This window comes from Theobroma cacao, chromosome 4 (genome assembly GCF_053813885.1).
Source record: "Theobroma cacao isolate CCN51 chromosome 4, ASM5381388v1, whole genome shotgun sequence".
NCBI classification, from domain to species: domain Eukaryota; kingdom Viridiplantae; phylum Streptophyta; class Magnoliopsida; order Malvales; family Malvaceae; genus Theobroma; species Theobroma cacao.
This window is the reverse complement of record NC_142642.1, coordinates 37,271,953-37,291,583: the sequence shown is the minus strand read 5'-3', so window position 1 is coordinate 37,291,583 and position 19,631 is coordinate 37,271,953. Positions and strand designations below refer to the sequence as shown.

Sequence of the window (19,631 nt, the reverse complement as noted above, 5' to 3'; positions counted from 1 at the left end):
AAAAAAATAAATTGTCAACTTTTACAACCTAAGGAAATAATTCTTGATAAACCTTTTTCCATTTCTTTAGTTTTTTCATTAATTTCGGCAAGAGCAGTACTTACATTTATAGTGATGGAGAGGATAAATCTAGCCAGGGTTTATAAATGTGAATTATATTGTTGTAAAGTTCATAAGTCTGTAAATTAAAATTTTGCTGCTTTAAGTCGAGTGAATGTCAGCCATGACGAAGTAGCAGAGTACAGCATGTGTTTTGTATGGTTAAAATACAGCATTTTTTGACCATTTTAGGTAAAAGGAAAAGTGATAACACAGAAGTAAGAGGTGTGCCCTGTTTGTTAAGCGTCAGTTTTCACCCATGTTGTGGGTCACGCGTGTGTCAAACTTTAGCGTTGTCGGCCAACTTTCGCATTTTGAAAGATGAAACGTTTGATTTAGACGGTAAGTCAACGTGATTCTTTAAATCGTCAAACATGGGTGGCACTCTGCGTCCTGGAGTCACATAGCTAAACCCTGGTATGTTGTATGAGGCATTAGGTGTGAGTAAAATCAAATCAAATTAATTATTTAATAATTTAAATAAAATGATTCAATTTAATTAATTTATTAGATTAATTGATTTAAAATGTTTAGTTTAATTAATTTTTTAGTCGATTCTTAGTTTTAAAATTTTTAAATCAATTTATCTAAAAAATCAAACTAATTTTTTATATATGTTAAGAAGAATTGATGGTAAACTTAATTAATAATATACTTAAAATATATTAATTTATTATGTATTATATATAATTCATAAATATATTAATTTTAGTTATATGCTTATTTATAAATCTGTATTAATATGAAATTACAAGTTATATATTCTAAATGATATAACTTATATGTTAACATTATAATATATGATAGTAAATATCCTACATACTAATTTGTTGTAATTATTACACCTTGATAATGGTTCATAATATAAAATGTTATAAATATATAGAATTGTATAAGTATTATATATATTTAATTTATATATATATGTATAACTATAACTTATAATAAACTTTATTTATATAATTACACTTAATAAACTTATTAATTATCATCTTAGTTTTTATAACATATTATTTATAATTAGTTATTATGTATGAAAACTTTGATATAAAATATTGTAACATATAAATTGTGTCATTAATTTCATATATACATAATATAGTAATATATTATACATATAGATATATTTAATTTATACATAAATATTACTGTAACTTATAATAAATTTTATTTATATAATTACACTTAATAATTTGATTAGTTATCGCCCTAATTTTTATAACATATTGTTTATAATTAGTTATTATTTATACAAACTTTGATATAAAAAATAAAATATTATAATATATAAGTTGTGTAATTAATTATATATAAAAATAATAAAGTAATATATTATATATATTTAATTTATACTAATTTGTATATTTTATAATTATGGATGAAGTTTATAAGTTTTAATATTATAATTTGTAAAAAAAAATGATAAAATTGTAATCCATTAGTCCAAAATCAAACTAAGCAAGCCAATTTTATATTTGGTCAATTTGATCTTCCTTTTATGATTGGTTGATTTTAATCGGTTTTCTAAAAATATTTAGTCAATTTGGTTCTTAGGTATGGTGGATCAAACCACTTAATCCATCCATTTGCGTACCTTTACAAGACATGGTTATCGAAAAATTATTACAGTGTATAATTCGATTATTTTTAATATATTATTATTAAATTAAATACTTAAATATTTGATTATTTATAAAAAATAAATATATATAAAATTGTTGCAATTTATCATTTTTTCACTACTTTGAATAATCAAATAATTGATTATTGAACAAAATAATGATATTCTTTAACTTAATGCATAGTATGAACTCGCTTATTCTTTTTTTGATAAAAAAAATATACGAATTCATATATTCTTGTTATGTTATTATTTTTTATTGTATTAAATACAATGCTTAAGATCGAAATTTTTTTTTTTTTGAAAAAAATAAAATACTAAAAACACATGTAAAAAAACTTAACCTAAAATTCACAAGCTATTTCGATATCCACTAATTAATGAAAGATTGATTTAAGGTTTGTTCAAAGCTAAATGATTTGAAGAATTCAAAGTACCATCATGCACCTCGAATTGATGCTAATTTTGAAACACATTCCATGTCAAATGGATTTTCGGAATTTCCAAGATCTCAATGATTCCATGAAAATATAGCCAACATAGTTAGGTTTTGTTTGTTACAAAACCTAAGCATATTGAAATGTTATTGCTTCGAAGCCACAACCAGCTAATTATCCCACTAAATGAAGCTGCCCGGCCGTCAATAATATCATTGAGGGACATCAATATTTTAATTAGTTCTAAAACACAAAGGTGATTATAACAAAAATTTCGCGTATCTTCCCGAAATTCCTCGGTCTCATTGACTCATTGTCCCCAACCCTTTAGTGAACCACCACGTGTGGTAGGCGAAACCTGCATCCTATCAGAATGAACCACGCGTTGAAGCTGCGAAGATGGCAGTGAACTAATTATACTAAGCAAATATTGAAATGCTTAAGGGTTGGGGAGGCAAATTACAAGGGCTGATGGTCAAGGGGGTCAAGAATTTTGACACCTGCCACGTGCCAGTCCACTTATGGGTCCCTTGAAGCACTTAGATATCCCTCCCACCACCTTATAAAAGGCTGCCCTGATCAGCTTCATTACAACAAACCAGAACTACTCTAGCCTGCGATATCTAGCTAGTCTTTTAGTCTTAACATCACTATCTCCAAAAGCAGCTCTAATTTGCAGCAAATCTATTGAAATACCGACTTAGATTATTGAAATGGGTACTACAGCAGAATATGAGTGCCCGCATCGAGTGCCGGTTCCTCCTTCCAAACCATTTCTCAAGTGTTTACAAACTAGTCTCAAGGAGACTTTCTTCCCTGATGACCCTTTTAGGCAGTTCAAGAATCAGCCTGCCTCCAGGAAGTTTTTGTTGGGATTACAGTACTTTGTACCAATCCTGGAATGGGCTCCTCGTTACACTTTCGACTTCTTCAAGGCTGATTTGATTGCTGGCATCACCATTGCCAGTCTTGCAGTTCCTCAGGGGATAAGCTATGCAAATTTGGCCAGCATACCACCAATTATTGGACTCTGTAAGTTCTTTTTAATTTTATGAATAACCATGTAACCTTACCTAGTAGAAAATGTGATATCATGAACTTGGATTAATGCAGATTCAAGCTTTGTTCCGCCGTTGGTATATGCCATGTTGGGGAGTTCTAAAGATTTGGCTGTGGGGACTGTAGCTGTGGCATCACTCCTAATATCTTCTATGCTGGGCAAGGAGGTTAGCCCTACTGAGAACCCCAAACAATATGTTCAGTTAGTCTTCACGGCTACTCTCTTTGCTGGGCTGTTCCAAGCTTCCCTTGGCATCTTAAGGTAAAATTAGTTCACACTTTGTCTTGTTGCTTAAATTTTAATTAAGGTCATTAGTCCTTAATCAAAAAGTTAGTTGTGGACAAAGACTGAAGAAAAGATTAATTAGCTAATTGGTTTTTTTCTAAAACATACTCAATTCCTTGATTAGTTGATGACTACATGGTGCTGTAATTATGTGTTAAAATATTGCAGACTTGGATTTATCGTGGATTTTTTGTCACATGCAACCATAGTGGGATTCATGGGTGGCGCTGCCACGATTGTCTGTTTACAGCAATTGAAAGGGATGCTTGGTTTACTCCATTTCACACATGAGACTGATCTTGTATCCGTTATGCGCTCAGTTTTCGGCCAATTTCACCAGGTTAATTTACAACCATTTGTTTTTTGCTAACTAATTAAATTTTAACCATTAATTGTTCATGTTAGCATATATATATATATATATATATATATATATATTTCTTAGAAATATTGAAATGGTTAAGATATTAATTCTATTTGTGGTGGTTGCAGTGGAGATGGGAGAGTGCTGTTTTGGGCTGTTGTTTCCTTTTCTTCCTCCTCCTGACAAGATACTTTGTGAGTGCAGTGTACCCTCTTTTACTTTTGAGTAATTTCCATTGAAAAGTTGTTAATTCTTCTTTTTTACGAGAAAAAGAAGGAAGCTATTCATATCATAATTTGCCTAGTTGTTGCTGTCAAAAATGTATGCAAAATCAACCCTTCCAACCAACCCAATAATCATAACGTTGCGAAAAGGATGAGTTTCTTTAACTGCAAGGCTATGGCGTAAAATAAATCAACTAGAAATAACTCAATTAGAGGTTTGAATGAGTGATGGTTTTTGGCTATTTTACACTCCATATAGATATATATATGTATATATATTAATTGATGGTTCGGGAAAGCAAAAAAGTTGAATTGCAAACTATGCAGACTGATTAATGTACGAATTCCAGCTGTTTTCACATAAAGAGGCTGATAATCTAATACTAGTATTCTTTCCCATGACTTTGGTGCAATTCTATCGAGTAGAAAGGCCTCAGAAAGACATTCATAAAGGGCAATATTTGTGGATATCTTTATTATAATAACATAGACATATTAATATATCAAGTTCAAGAGTATAGCTTTTTTTTTTTTTTTTGTGCCTTTGGGGATTAAAATATTTACAATTTAAATGTTGACTCCATGTAGAGCAAGAGAAAGGCAGCCTTTTTTTGGATAAACGCCATGGCACCGCTCACATCAGTTATTTTGGGAAGCCTTCTCGTCTATGTGACTCATGCAGAGAAACATGGCGTTCAAGTGGTCAGTCTCTCTCTCTCTCTCTCTCTCTCTAGATTAACATTTTCACATGCTTCATTATGATATATTTATACCCTCTAATCATATTTGGTCCAAATATCTAATTTATGTTGGGTGGATTATTATTTATTAAGGTTGGTCGATCTGTATTTTCAAATGAAGGTTAAGAGTCCATTTCCATCTATAGTCCAACATATATGTAAATTGCATATGGACACTCTTTCAAAGGAAATGGATATGGAGACTTTGATTTTATCTTCTTGTATCGAAATTCAAAGAATTACTTAGCTTATATGTTGGTAGCTTTTTAATGCATGATATAGCAACAGGCTAACTGATCTCTCTTGTCATCATCACATCAACACTGAAAAGAGTTTTCAAACTAAATTCCAAGGAAAAACCGAAAAAAGGATTTGGACTTGAGCACACACAGTCATGCGAAGCTCCAAAATCTTGTGACAGAAAATTATGTAGCCAAGGAAATCTCTGCAGGCTGATGAGATGTGTGGTTTTATGATGATGATGATGATATGTATGAAAAATTTTGTTGGTTTTCTCCAGATTGGGCACTTGAAGAAAGGGTTGAATCCGCCGTCTGTGTCAGATCTGGCGTTTGGGTCTCCCCATTTGGCGGCGGCGATAAAAACAGGAATCATCATCGGCGTCATTGGCCTTGCTGTGAGTAATCTGATCGTAACCTTTTGTCACTAAAACATGCTCCACGACAATGGGACGTCATCGTTTTGACCTCAAAAACAAGAGTTGGCTTTGTCTAATGACACGCCATCTCGTTTTTGTGGGTCCAAGCAATTGTGGTTATCCAGAGTGTCAGAATTATCATCTTACACATGGACAATATAATTTTATAACTTTATAATATAACTAATCTTGATTATAATAACAATAGAAGAAAAACTATAGGTTAAACTAATCTTCATTGTGGTAAATATACAGGAAGGAATTGCAGTCGGAAGAACCTTTGCCATGTTCAAGAACTATCACATTGATGGGAACAAGGAGATGATAGCCTTTGGGATGATGAACATTGCTGGCTCTTGCACTTCTTGCTACCTGACTGCAGGTACTGGTTCACATCTCGCAAGTCATGCCCTGTAACAGATATGATTGCTCTCTGACTTTGAGCATAGGTTGGGCCAAGTAACACGGGCCCTTTGGAATATGCTCTTACCAATAACCATCATTACTTTTGTCATTAGAAAGTTTTGAAAACTTAATTATTTGTGGGTCATGGCTGTGATTGCAGGACCATTTTCTAGAACTGCAGTAAACTCCAATGCCGGAAGCAAAACTGCTGTCTCTAACATTGTCATGGCAACAGCAGTGATGCTCACATTGTTATTTCTAACACCATTGTTTCATTACACTCCTCTTGTGGTGCTTTCCGCTATAATTATAGCTGCCATGCTTGGCCTGCTTGACTATGAAGCTGCTATACACCTTTGGAAAGTTGACAAATTCGACTTCTTCATCTGCTTGGGTGCGTATCTTGGCGTTGTCCTTGGCAGTGTTGAGATTGGTCTAATCATTGCGGTAAGTAGAGCTAAACCTTGCCCAGCAATAATTCCTATACAAATTAACCTCAAATCATACATAAAATCATTGCTTCAACTTGTATATATCAATGCAGATCATGGTTTCCTTGCTAAGGATTCTTCTGTTTGTGGCGAGGCCTAGAACAATTGTTCTAGGCAATATTCCAAACTCTGGTATCTATAGAAGTATGGATCAATACCCGATTGCAAACAAAGTTCCAGGGATTCTCATACTTCAGATAGATGCGCCTGTTTATTTTGCCAATGCAAGCTATCTAAGGGAAAGGTGGGCAAACAGTTTTATCTCAGCTATATACATAGTTAGGAAGGTTAAGGTGATTATTGTTTAATTCATGTGGGCACCAAACTTTTTTCAGGATCTCAAGATGGATTTATGAGGAGGAAGACAGGCTAAAATCTGCAGGAGAAACAAGCTTACACTATGTCATATTAGATTTGAGTGGTAAGTTGAGTCATAAAGGCAGAAACAAATAAACACCTACACCTAAATATGACTCTTTAAGTTCTAACAGCGGAGCAAATTTATTCTGCAGCCGTAGGTAGCATTGATACTAGTGGGATTAGCATGCTGGAAGAAGTCAAGAAGAATGTAGATAGAAAAGGTCTAAAGGTATAACTTGTTTTCTGACACATTTCGTGTTGAGTTATTCTCACGTCTAAAATCGTTTGCTTAAATGACATGTTTTGTCATTGATTTCAGCTTGTATTAGCTAATCCAAAGAGTGAGGTCATGAAGAAGCTAGACAAATCCAAACTCATCGACACAATTGGTCAAGAATGGATCTACCTAACAGTAGGAGAGGCTGTAGCAGCATGTAATTTCATGTTACATACATGGAAGTCAAACCCCGTTGCAGTCGACTATCATGCACAAGATAACAATGTCTAATTTACAATCAATTAGACGAATGAATCTACTGATGCTAAGTACTAAAGCTTCGCAGCTACCATCTGAGGAAGCTTGCATGTTTACCTGTTTTGGTTAATGCAGAAGAGGAAAAGAGAAGAATTTTTTGAGGAAGTGCTTATGAGTATAAGCTTTGTAATATTACGTATGAAATATGACACGTAATTCTCACCAAAGCTAAGATCCTGGTGGGATCCTTCTATGCTTAACTAATGTTTACCATCCTTAACTAATGTTTATGAGTGGAATCAAAATAATAACATTTAAATACAAGTATGATTGTTCCATTCTGATGTATTTTCAGTAACCTGGTTGTTTTGTAGATTTTCAAATGAAAAATGGCAGATACAATCTAGAGGCCTATACCATTACCATTACCATTGTCCTAACAATCGTGAAATGTACAGATTCTTAGATCATCTTAATAGTTCTAGCAGGGGCTTACAACCAAGCCAGACCTCAGACACAAAAGATTAAATGCTAAAGAAGTTGACGACAAAACATACAAGCGTAAATCGATTGATATAGTCTATAATAGTATAACATAAAAGGTAAGAAGCAGGAGGGAAATGGCTAATAAAAAATTGATGCATAAATCAATAGGAAATGAGTCAAAACTACTATGGCCCTTCTTGAATCACTTTCTACATATAATTACAACACAAAGTAGTAAGTTCTACACCAAGTAGCTTTAATGCTCTTCCAACATATAACGTAAGAATGGAACAAAAATAAAGCATAAACCCACACAAGAGCCAAAACACTTGAATCAACAAGTGCAAGAAAGCAATTTCAATAAACACCAACAAAATGCAGTATGACTCAAAGATGCCTGTAAACTTCTTTAGAAAATTTTCAAAATCAAGAACATGTATGTGACTTAGAAAAGCACCTTGCTGCAAACTTTCACATCTAAAAGGGAATTTGTATCCAGCTCAAAGCAACAAAAAAGCACACTATGTTGTCTGTTCTTTTCTGAATATGAGAACCTTCGAATCAAGTCCACCCGATTGCCTTAGTTATTTCCTTCAGCCAAAAAGAAAGCTCATGAAGAATTGGACAGCTTTTCTTTGAACAGGCGTGGAAGCAGTTCATGTGCACCTATATCCAGAACGTCTGGAGCCCTGAAATATAAAACGGTCCTTGAACTCAAATCATTTACGCAAAAATAAATTTTCAGTAAAGGAGTAATCAATTTCGTACAATAAACTTTCACCAAAGCATACTTAATACATTGTTGATGCCTTATGATCAAAGAGAATAGATCAAGAATACTGATATTTCCATGAGAAACTTTCAAAAAGACTTTTCCTTGAAAGGAGCAATCCAAACATAAAATCCAAGACTGATGTAAAAGGAATCTAATACAATCACTCTCCATCATTTCATTAGATCAGAAATAAACAGAGTTATAATGTTTAGGGGCAGCAAATAAGTGACATTTTAAATTGATCGACCATCATAGTACATCTCTTTCCCAACCCCTAAATCAGCATGTGTGTGAAATATAGTGAAGAATCAATGTAAACGCTCCATAAGGGAGAAAAATTTTCAAATAGTATGCAGCCAGAGAAGTGAAATGCATGAATTGACAAGCCAGCTAATGTACACACTCTCTCCCAGTTGCAGTATTTTGGAAGGTAAAGTAACTTTTTCTTTTAACAGATAGGCAGTATATTTAATTTTTAAGAGAATGAACTATCCGAATACAATTTCAGTGGAACGCATTCATGGCACAAGTAAACAAGACATATTTCAACTGTCATATAATTTTAGCAATTCAAATTACTTAAGTTGCATTTGATTATCTACACCTTTATTAGGGATGAAATTACAAGCAAGCATAAAGAGAGAGAGAGAGAGCGCGAACCTGCACAATGTCTGCCCCATCTCATTGGCACTTGAAATAAACCATAGTTTTCGCAAGAGTGGTGACTCAAATTGTACAAAGAAACCATCATGTTGCCCATGTCTCCACTTCCTTGACCCTTGACCTTTCCAAACCTGCAATGATAGCATTGAATCAAAGGTGCTTGTAGACCTGATGAATCTTGTATTGTGCAATGAATAAACTATCAATTAAACTTGATGTAAATATATGATTAGACCCTTCAAGCATAACTTAGATTCAGAGATGGCAGGACTCTCAAGAGAGTGCAAAATTGAACAAGACTAGCCATCTGCTTTTTCCCCCAGATAAGCAAAGATCACCACCGACTTTGAACTTACTCAATGATAATGGGCTCAGAGCAGAAACTCTAGCCCCGATGGAGTGACATTTATGTGAGTAAGAACTAACACTTGAATTTGCTTCAAAAACTTCCATTACTTGTAGTAAGATTAGTTGGTGGATCAAAGGCTTGGATTTGTTAACCCAGCTATAAATTGTGAATCAGCTCTAAGCTGCCTTACTACTGTTAAAAGAAACGAGTAAAACTTCAAAAAATAAGAAGCACTCATCCATTCCACGAAGAACAAATAGAGGAACAAAACAGAATGTGAAAAACATGACATACATTTAGCTACAACCATAAGCCACATTTTTTAAAGATTATAAACTGCAATGAATAATAGTAAGAACTATTATTTCTTATCTTTCAAATATAGATAGATAGAAAGCCAAGCTCAGCAGCACTTCAAGTCTCCAACAGACTGTACCAACTTAAAACTTATTATATTATCCAAACTACCATACAACCTTTCAAAAAAAAAAAATTATTATACCATAATTACATTTCCTGCACTGCAGCAAATGAAAAAAAAAAGTGCACAAGACAGACAGACACTGCAAATAAAAGTAGCATTTGAGATATCCAGAAGTCTATGGAGGTTGTCCATGAGCTAAGTCTCTATGGAAATTTTAGAATAGATATGAAGAATTACCTGTGGATAAGCTATGATACTTTTGGGTGCAACTAAGCAAGCCGCTCCAGAGAACGAATCCTCAGCATATTGCCTAAGAAATGAAAAACAACTGCTGTGTGTGTGGGGTGATTCAAATGCCTGGCACAAGAGAAAAGATGCAATTTTTCATTATATATGATTGAGAACCCTTTTCTTTTAATTTGGTTGCAATATACTATTGAGAGCTATATAATTCCTGTTTCTTGGACTTGGTTGTAATATACATTAGATAGTTTCAAAAGTCTAATACCTTATCAATGTTGACAACCGGAGCATATTTATCAGTCTGGGTCTTCTCCTTATCAAGAAGGAAGTAGACTCTAGGATCCACTTTTGAAGTCTCATGCCATGATTTTACAGCTGCTTCCATTGTCTCAACAAGGAAAAGAAACATGTCTTTCCAGCAATTTTCAGCTCCATACTTTTCAGACTGCAAAGAGAAAGACCAATTTTTTGCCAAGAATTATACTGGAAAGAATCCGACTAATGATATCAAATCTCTACAGCAGTAGGTCAGAATTTTAATAGAAAATTCTTAGCTGACAAGCATTCACTAACGGGAAGAGAAAACAGAACCTATAATCAAACCAAAGATCAAATGTAAGTGTAACTTAGTCTTATAGTATTATGAGGAAATCACAACACTTTGCTCAATGAACTGACCATTTCAGATTTCAGTGTCTCCAAGCTTTTTGCCATATCTACATTGGATCGCAAGTTTTGCACTTCTTGAGCTCGCTTTTTATCTTTGGCAAGCTGGGAAAGCCTCTTAATTTTTCTTGATACTTCCGCACTTTGTGGGTTGTATTGCAAAGCTATTTGGAAGGCAGCTAAAGCCTATAATAAATGAATATTACAAATATCAGCAGCATAAAACAATAGGCATCGACTCTTTATCAAAATTTCGAGGGAAGCTAGGAAATTACATCATCATATCGTTCCATGGCCTCTAATATGCATCCTTTCCGAAAATATCCCTGGAAATATGCCAAAAAACACACAAATTAAACAATTCAAGTTTGATGATTATCTGATCCCTATAGGCCCTACTACTGACACCCTCTCCTCCCCCCCCCCCCCCCCCCAAATTTTTTTTTTTTTAAAAAAAGACAATACAGAAGTCTACCTTTTCCCATTGAGGATTCAATGTGATTGTTGTCTCAGCATCAGTAAGTGCTTTGTTAAGTTTAACCAAATTTAGAAATGCTGCTGCTCGATTGCTGGTTCAGGAAAAAGGAAGTACATTGACATTATGCATTGGTGCAAAAGAAAAAAAGAAAAGAAATGAGGAAGACTATAGAGGCACACATACAACTACATATCGGGAACCTGTAGAGAAGCAACAATTCAAAAGGACAAATAAATGATAACAGCAAATGAACCCACATTCATCAATCTAGGCATAGAATTAAATAGCTAAAATCAGCCAACATGTTTATTTCAGAAGGGATTACTTTCATTTATATGATAATTCTCAAGAATTTTTTTAAGGACATGATGTTTGAAACGGAGAAAGATTTAAAATGAAAAAGAAAGCAAAAGCTTCAAGTGGAACACGATGCAAAGCTAGCAAATTAGCAGCTTTTAACATCAACCCCATATTGCATTTGGCAAGACTCCAAACAATAAGTGAGCAGTTTTAGAACCAACCTAAAGTTGCATTTTGATAAAAACTCTCAAAACCTCAACTAATCAACCCAAAGTCATGAATTTACCTATAAAGAGTGGGATTTGAAGGGTCTTGCTTAATGGCCTGAGTGTAAAGAGCAGCAGCTTTGAGGTAGTTCCCAGCCTTGAAAAATTCATTCCCTTTATCCTTCAATGATATCTCTTCTTCCCCACCATTACCTCCTGCAGGCCCTCCTTTACCAGATCCCACCTCTGCTTCTGCCATCCTATTCAATAACACAGGGATTCAAACAAAGTGCTATTTCTATCTCTCTTTTCAGGTTTGCTGTTTTCTGGTGGGTATTTTTATTTGTTGCTGCTAGGGTTAATGGGAGAGAAATGCTTTTGCTTTGGATAATTTTGGAGGTTCATCTGCAGAGTGAAAAGCTGATGGGGTTTTAAAGAAAGATCCTGCTTGATGGGGTTTTAAAGTAGAAACGTGGGATTGGTTTTGTTTCGATAGAGGCAGCAAACAAGGGAGTTTTCGAGTTGTGTCAAGAAAGATTTTCTAGTTCTAGCACCGGTCCAGGAATCTAAACTTTGGTCCTGACCTGCCATTTTAACAAATACAAATGAGCCCAACCAAAATAAAAAATGTGCTCACTCACTGTTATACTCTGTATGAAAGCCCTTTAGAAATTGGGGCACGCTGCCCATCATAACTTCGGCCTCAGCCTGTTGAACTTTCCGGGTGTTTTTCTTTTGCTTGTATTCAAGTCTGTTTCATGTAAAATGTTCGGACATTTCGATGTTCTTTCACAAATTGACTCCTTAAAATGTTTGTTATTCTATTTCAATATTTGTATATGATTGATGTTCATGTTTTTTCATAGATTTACATGTATCTTTTACTTTTGTCTGGTTCAAGACCTCTGGCTAGCAAACAAGAGGGGAAAAATCTTTCTCAAAACCAGTCATCGGTAGTGAAAAGCAACATTGAATTTCTAAATTTTGGTACCATTATCAAATAAATTTATGAGTTAAGTTAATCGTAATCTTCACGGTTTACATATATATATTATGCATATATATATATATATATAAATAAATAATGAACATCATAAACCTTGATACTAATGTATAATGTACAATATGTTACACAATGAAATTAACAAAATGAAACAATTTCTTACATATATGATCACTAAAGGATAAGAATGAACAAAAGTCTAGCTCTCTCCCCACCCCCACCCCCACCCCCAAAAAAGAAAAGAAAAGAAAAGAAACGTCTAGCTATCTGGACATTGTCTTAGAACTATCTACTTTATATTGCAACGAAGTCCAAGAAATAGGAATGGATAGCTTTGGCCGGGGATCATAGAACATGCAGAAGTTGGAGAAGCCTTGTTAATGATGGGCAGGAGGTTTAGGGGTGTATCTGATCGGATTAGAACCCATCGGTGGCACTGGAGGCGCACGTTCTAGACTCGTGTGAGCCGCGTTCAGCTTCCTGTCATTTAAAAGCCTAGTAGCCTCACGAGGCTTCGGACCAGAAATTAACAGCAAAGCAAGAAGAACTACTTTGACAACGCAGGAGAATGGCTTCCAGGAAAACATCATTGTACTGGTTACAAGAAAGGAAATTTAGGATGACAAATCAGGGTTGAGTAATGCAGAAGCAGGCAGGAATTGGTACGTTTATATAGAAATGCATAACTTGCCTAGAAAATTCTAGTCGGTTAACATATACTTCGAAGAAATTAGGAATAAACTACGAAGAAATTAAGTACAGATTCCAAGGAAATTACATACAGAGTGTGGGGAAATTACACACAAACTATTTCTTAACAATGAAGACATTCTGATCAAAATTTTATATTTCTTTTATCAATTTAATTGTCATTTTTTATTTCCATTTGTTCATTTGTAGCATAACCTTCTTATTCTTTGGGCCTTTAGAAAAGATACATGTCTAAGTATAGCTTAACTCTTCCATAAGCAATAGGAGATCGCGGAGCTCAACCTATTGATTCCGACTCCTCTACACTACTTCTCTGTCACTTACTTTCCAGTGAAGGGGAGCCCAACTCCTACCTAAATTAATGCTTCATCTGTTGCCATTACCAGTTAACCCAAGTCCAGGTGACTTCCATTACTCTAAAGTAAAAAAAAAAACAAAAGAAAAATGTTGTTGGTGGTGTTTTAATAATCATATATATATATATATATATATATATATATATATGTATATATATAGAACTTGTAGAAAGGAATTTTATCAAAGATCATACTCTGGCCCCTGTTCATCCATCATTTCCCAAAGACAGTCACTGGAGTTTAGTTTACGTGATGCAACTGCTGATGTTTTTGATATGGAGATCCAAAATTCATGATGTTGCTTCCTTGTTTAATGCTAATACATAAAGAACATTCTCTATGGGTCCATACATGTTTCACAAGCAGAATCTTTCAAATTGTACTTAAATTTGTCTATGCATATCCTAAATACCTGTGCAATTGACTTTAATTACTATAATAATAATCCTTTTGATAGGAGCAGAATGTCCATCTGGATTCTGGATTTGTACGCATGAGAAATCAATACCCTTTGTTTTTTTCTGATGAAAAAACCAATATAACAAGTACACTTTTATTAATATTAATTTAGGGACTATATACTTTTTGCGTAAGAACAAAGATGATCATGCATTGGCTAAACTTATGCCCTCCTACATTATTTCCTCCTGTGCTTGCAAACTAAATGGTGCTTCCAACATTTGATAAAGCTGTAATTTGCCATTCGTCGACTGCTGTCAACAATATGACAGCATTGCCAATACAGAATTCCATCAGAACAAATGACCCAATGACTAATTCTCTCATTTGCAATATGCTGAGACAGAAAGAAAGAGACCTTAAATGATCTTTAAGGTCTTATTTTTCACTTTTGCAGCAGTAATCAACTAACCATCCATTTCAATAGTCATGACAACAATGCTCAGCGCTTTCTATAGAGTTTTTGTCTGATTGCTATGAGGCTTTTTTCTTTTAGGTGAAAAGAAAAAGGGTTATCTCATTCTTGAGTTAATGTAACTCATTATACCAACCAAGCTAGGTGCCGAAAGCCGACATTGTTGAAGATAATTGGATTAGGCAATTTACTCTAATGACTTTGGTTTCTTGACTTCCAGGAGAAAGAATATCTGGAATTTCTAGAACTTTTTGGTATACCAGTTTACAGATTTTGCTATGTTAGCTTGAATGAGACCAAAATCAACATTAGCAATAACTTTTATATTAATTTACCAAAACACATACTATAGCTTTATCTCATTCTAAGCTTACATAACAAATTAATTCAGCTAATATCTTTAATTGTTTACATCGAAGAGGCAAATTCCAAAACGTTCAAGTTGCTAAGAAAACTTAACAAATATACCAAGTCAAATCAATAAGCCTTGTAGACATGCATGGAATACCATCAATATTGGACCTACATTAATTTCATTATCCTCTTTAAACCTTAAAGAACACTTACAAGCAACAGTGCCTTTCATTAATGTACCCCATCCACTGCATAAGCCAAAACACATGGACGTTGATACTTGACCAGCACCTAGCCATATATCACCCTCAAACAGAACAAGACAACGAATAGAAACCACTATCAAACCTCAGCATACCAATAATCAACTAGAGAACTGTGTTAATTAAAATTCAAAGTTTGGTCCTTAGCTAATCGTCTTTTTGGTATGGATTTTCTATATATCTTATTGCTCCATGCATTGAAAAGGTCTTCTGGCTTTATTTTCTAATTGTTCACATGTAAGGCATTGTTGAAGGTTGCTGTCTGCTGAATGCTGTAACTGCTCAAATTTCAGTGACTTGGTCTAATGAGTTTGGTATATTGTCGTATGGACCCCAGGGGACACGACATTCTTGAAATGTTTTAGTTTGTTGCTAGAATTTTTCTTTTAATTAACTTAAGTGCTCTTTCTTGCCACCAGAAAGCCATATAATTCCACATGGTCATATGTTTTCTGATATCTATGTGCTTAACTTCCTCAGGAGTCTTCTTCATCCATTACTTCTATTGAGACATTTCTGGGTGCTCTTGCTAAGTATTATTTCATATTCTAGTTTTGGTAATTTTTTCTCCCTCCAACCAAACTTGCGGTACTTGACCTTAACCTACTCTTTCTTTCTATAAAATACTTTTGTCTTGATTTCCTTGTTTCATTACATTTTATTCTATTTTGCTGATTCAAGCATATTGTCCCTTAAAACCAAAACTTTATAATGGCAGACTTTTGATTTCTCTCTCTCTCTCATACACAAACTTTCCATTAGCAACTGGAATTAAATAAAACAAAAGTTCACATCAGGAGAACAACACCCCCCCCCCCCCCCCCCCCACCAAAAAAAAAAAAGAGTTCTGATTCAAACATATGATTGAATTCATAGTGCAACTTAGTTATTGTTGATCTTTGGTCACACACTCTTTTTTAACTTTTGGTGTTAATTTCTAGTCAAAGGGCAGTTGGTTTATTAGGGTCTAAATGACCAACTTTTCTTGCCTTGTAACATGTAAATCATTGGGGTTCAGGTGATCTAAATTTTAGACTATAGTCATTAGCTTCTTCCTGTCTAAATCTTTTTTGCTCTTCTTTACAACTAGAATAAGAAAATCAAATGGGATCCCTAGCTATGGAAGCTTAATCAGCTTCTCATGAATCAGAATATCATATATATATTAGAACAATTACAAATATGAATTTTTTTTTTATTCTTAACATTTTTGTTCCACAAACATTTCCTTTGTCAACTCAAGCAACATGTCATTAAAATATTGCATGTACAACTGACAGCTTTTTTTGTGTTATAGAATGGAAACTTTTGATCTTAAGTTTCCAACCACCAAGAAAAACATTGTGGATAGCCAACCACAATCTGAAACAGATTCCCTCTCATATATAAAAATTTTCTCAAAACTAAACAAAATGTATACTTGAACCTATAATCGGGAAAAATGTAGCTATCATAATTCTTCAGATTCCCATTTCCTGTCTTCACCCTGTTCCCATACAAATTAGCAGTTTTATAACCCTATCTCGATGTTAACTTTTTTTCATTTTCTAGCCACGAGTATGTGTTTTGTCAAATATGCCTGCTCTGCATATAACATTAATTTAATTAAAGTCTCATTTCCACCCTGAATTGCTATAATAACTGGAAGTCATCTTGATCTAAAACTTAAACCTATGGTTCAAAAAATAATTTTAAACCTAGTGCCTCAATGGCGGAAACCGTGTTTTTGGTAACATCATTTATCAGTTTCTGCCCAACCATCCACCAGAAACTTTACTGTATCTTCAGGATGCCAGTACATTGGCATTAACAGTTTGTAAAAGCAAACTTCAAGTCTAAGAGAAAGAAAGAACATGATGATGCTACTGTTAATGATCAAAGTCAAAGTTTTTAAATTAAAACCCTTCTGTATTCCACTAAATATAGCCTCAATTTTCCAAAGAGATATCAAATAAACAATGATGATAAGAGGTAGTCAAGCTTTTCATCCTTTTAACTGCACATTTTTTAATGCTGCTAGTAAATTATTGATTACAACATGCAACCTTCTCCAAGAGTCGTCAATATAGCTTATATAATTCCTAATCTGCTTCCCTCTTTCCAAAGCCATCAAGCAAAAATTTCAGTAATCATCCCTCGTTGACATATCCTTCTCCAAAATGAAGAAAATACCATACCTAAGATCATCCCTTGGAGTGATCCTAACTATCATACTTCTCTTCTCTAAACCCTCTCATGGCCTGATAGATACCGATATTAATCCACCATTGATCCCAAACCCTCGACTTCTGAAGGCCTATACAGCTCTCCAAGCTTGGAAACATGCCATGACCTCTGACCCCAATCGCTTTACCTCAAATTGGTATGGCCCAAAAGTTTGCAACTACACCGGAGTCTACTGTGCACCAGCTCCGGATGACCCTTACATCACTACAGTGGCGGGCATAGACTTAAACCATGCCAACATAGCTGGTACTTTACCTGAAGATCTTGGTCTCCTCACTGACCTTGCTCTCTTCCACATAAATTCCAATCGCTTTTGTGGCCAGGTACCTGAAAGCTTTCGCAACCTCAACTTTCTTCACGAGCTTGATATTAGTAATAACCGATTCAGTGGAAGGTTCCCTTATGTTGTTCTTTATTTACCTTCACTCAAATTTCTTGACATCAGATATAATCAGTTCAGTGGCACAATCCCCTCACAGTTGTTTGATCTGAAACTAGATGCCTTGTTCGTTAACAACAACAAGTTTCAATCATCCTTACCCAAAAACTTTGGTAACTCTCCTGTATCAGTTATTGTCATGGCAAATAGTGGCCTCACAGGCTGCTTTCCTTCATCAAGTTTGGCACAGATGGCAGGAACTCTCCAGGAAATCATTTTGATGAACAATGGCTTTACAGGGTGTTTGAAACCAGAAATTGGTAACCTAAAGGGAGTGACAGTCTTTGATGTTAGCTCTAACAAGCTTGTTGGGCCTTTGCCAGATGCTATTGGGCAAATGAAGAGCTTGGAGCAGCTCAATGTCGCAAACAATAAACTATCTGGTTATATTCCAGAGAGCATATGTTCATTGCCTAAGCTGGAGAATTTCACCTACTCCAATAATTTCTTCGCTTCCGAACCTCCAAAATGCCTCAAGTTGCCTGACAAAGATGACAGAAAGAATTGTATTCCCTATAGGCCATTGCAGAGATCACCAATGGAATGCAAGTCTTTCTATGCACATCCAGTCGATTGTAGTATCTCGGGCTGCTCACCTAGAAGTCCACCACCTCCACCTCCGCCTCCACCAGTGCATCATTGGCCATGACCAAATCAAGGATCAGGAAAAAGAAAAAGAAGATTTTCGTTTTTATTTCATTTTGGTGATCTTGTCATGTATGGATATTAAAACACAGTTGGGTTTTTTCTTTTCAATTTGACTGTTGAGCATCAACATCCAATTTTTATTTCATGTACATTTCTGGATTGGAGAATAATGCTACTGAGGTCCTCTCTTTCTTTGCAACCCTATATTTCATACCCAAATGCTTCCATATAATTAATTATATGTTCAGAAACTATATGATTATTTTTGTTTCAATCCACATTCTCTTGTTTAGCAATAAGTTAAGAAACCAACTGTTTTGGAATGCAATACGATTCTACAAGAAAGAACAAGTTGGGCAAAGGAAAAATGAAATCAAAGCAAGATACAGCCTTCAATAAAATATATATCTAAGCACGTCGAGGTGATCTGCCTTACATACTAATCATGCACTCATGGTCAACGTGAGAGGTGAGGGGACCAAGTAAGCAAAAAAGAAATTGTACCTAAATTCTAATTAAATTATTTGACTATTTAAATAAAAAGTTTTGAGAAAAAAAAATCAGTAATAACTCGGATAGAACATAGATGAATCTCTATATGTTCTTAGGAATATGCTAATTGATCCAAATTCAAAAAGTAAGAGGAAGAAAATAACAACATAGTGTGTAAATAAAATAAATTTTAGAAGTAATTCCAAATTATCATTATTTTTTGACAGAATGTTTTAAAAAGTTTCTAAATTATTTAATAATATTGAAATAAATATTTATTTTTTTTACTACATTCAATCTAACTCTTTTACTTTTATTTTGAACTAAATAAACTCTCATAACTTATGGTCGATTAACTACCATTAATCAACTCAGCACTCACTTGTCATTTTATATTCATGTGGATGGTGAAAATGTCACATAATTATAATATTATATTATATAAATATATCATAT

General features: G+C 34.3%; 3 protein-coding genes across 3 annotated transcripts; 2 read left to right on the top strand and 1 right to left on the bottom strand.

Moving 5' to 3' along the window:
* The first annotated feature begins 2,747 nt into the window (after positions 1-2,747).
* LOC18603041 (sulfate transporter 3.1-like) lies at positions 2,748-7,543 on the top strand. The gene is made up of 12 exons (XM_018120187.2): positions 2,748-3,189; positions 3,271-3,478; positions 3,671-3,842; positions 3,995-4,060; positions 4,679-4,792; positions 5,351-5,467; positions 5,744-5,870; positions 6,054-6,340; positions 6,438-6,628; positions 6,720-6,805; positions 6,897-6,973; positions 7,064-7,543. The coding sequence occupies exons 1-12, from the start codon at positions 2,871-2,873 to the stop codon at positions 7,250-7,252; spliced, it is 1,953 nt and encodes a 650-aa protein (XP_017975676.1). The 5' UTR covers positions 2,748-2,870; the 3' UTR covers positions 7,253-7,543.
* A 295-nt stretch (positions 7,544-7,838) lies between these two features.
* Positions 7,839-12,325, bottom strand: LOC18603040 (Tetratricopeptide repeat (TPR)-like superfamily protein). Its single transcript, XM_088805135.1, has 8 exons — positions 11,890-12,325; positions 11,301-11,394; positions 11,101-11,151; positions 10,838-11,011; positions 10,425-10,604; positions 10,154-10,273; positions 9,141-9,274; positions 7,839-8,394 (listed from the first exon to the last, which is right to left on the bottom strand). The coding sequence occupies exons 1-8, from the start codon at positions 12,066-12,068 to the stop codon at positions 8,316-8,318; spliced, it is 1,011 nt and encodes a 336-aa protein (XP_088661261.1). The 5' UTR covers positions 12,069-12,325; the 3' UTR covers positions 7,839-8,315.
* A 5,131-nt stretch (positions 12,326-17,456) lies between these two features.
* On the top strand, positions 17,457-18,882 carry LOC18603038 (leucine-rich repeat extensin-like protein 6). Its single transcript, XM_007034775.3, has one exon. It carries the CDS (start codon positions 17,530-17,532, stop codon positions 18,682-18,684), a length of 1,155 nt encoding a protein of 384 aa, XP_007034837.3. The 5' UTR covers positions 17,457-17,529; the 3' UTR covers positions 18,685-18,882.
* Positions 18,883-19,631: the final 749 nt, after the last annotated feature.

Excerpts from the sequence above, each read along its gene's own strand:
- LOC18603041 (XM_018120187.2), top strand. The coding sequence starts at position 2,871 with ATGGGTACTACAGCAGAATATGAGTGCCCGCATCGAGTGCCGGTTCCT. Across the intron at positions 6,806-6,896 it reads TGTCATATTAGATTTGAGTG|CCGTAGGTAGCATTGATACT; the intron begins GTAAGTTGAGTC and ends TTTATTCTGCAG. Across the intron at positions 6,974-7,063 it reads TAGATAGAAAAGGTCTAAAG|CTTGTATTAGCTAATCCAAA; the intron begins GTATAACTTGTT and ends CATTGATTTCAG.
- LOC18603040 (XM_088805135.1), bottom strand. The coding sequence starts at position 12,068 with ATGGCAGAAGCAGAGGTGGGATCTGGTAAAGGAGGGCCTGCAGGAGGT. Across the intron at positions 11,395-11,889 it reads TCAAATCCCACTCTTTATAG|CAATCGAGCAGCAGCATTTC; the intron begins GTAAATTCATGA and ends TTCCTGAACCAG. Across the intron at positions 11,152-11,300 it reads TGAATCCTCAATGGGAAAAG|GGATATTTTCGGAAAGGATG; the intron begins GTAGACTTCTGT and ends GCATATTTCCAG.
- LOC18603038 (XM_007034775.3), top strand. The coding sequence starts at position 17,530 with ATGAAGAAAATACCATACCTAAGATCATCCCTTGGAGTGATCCTAACT.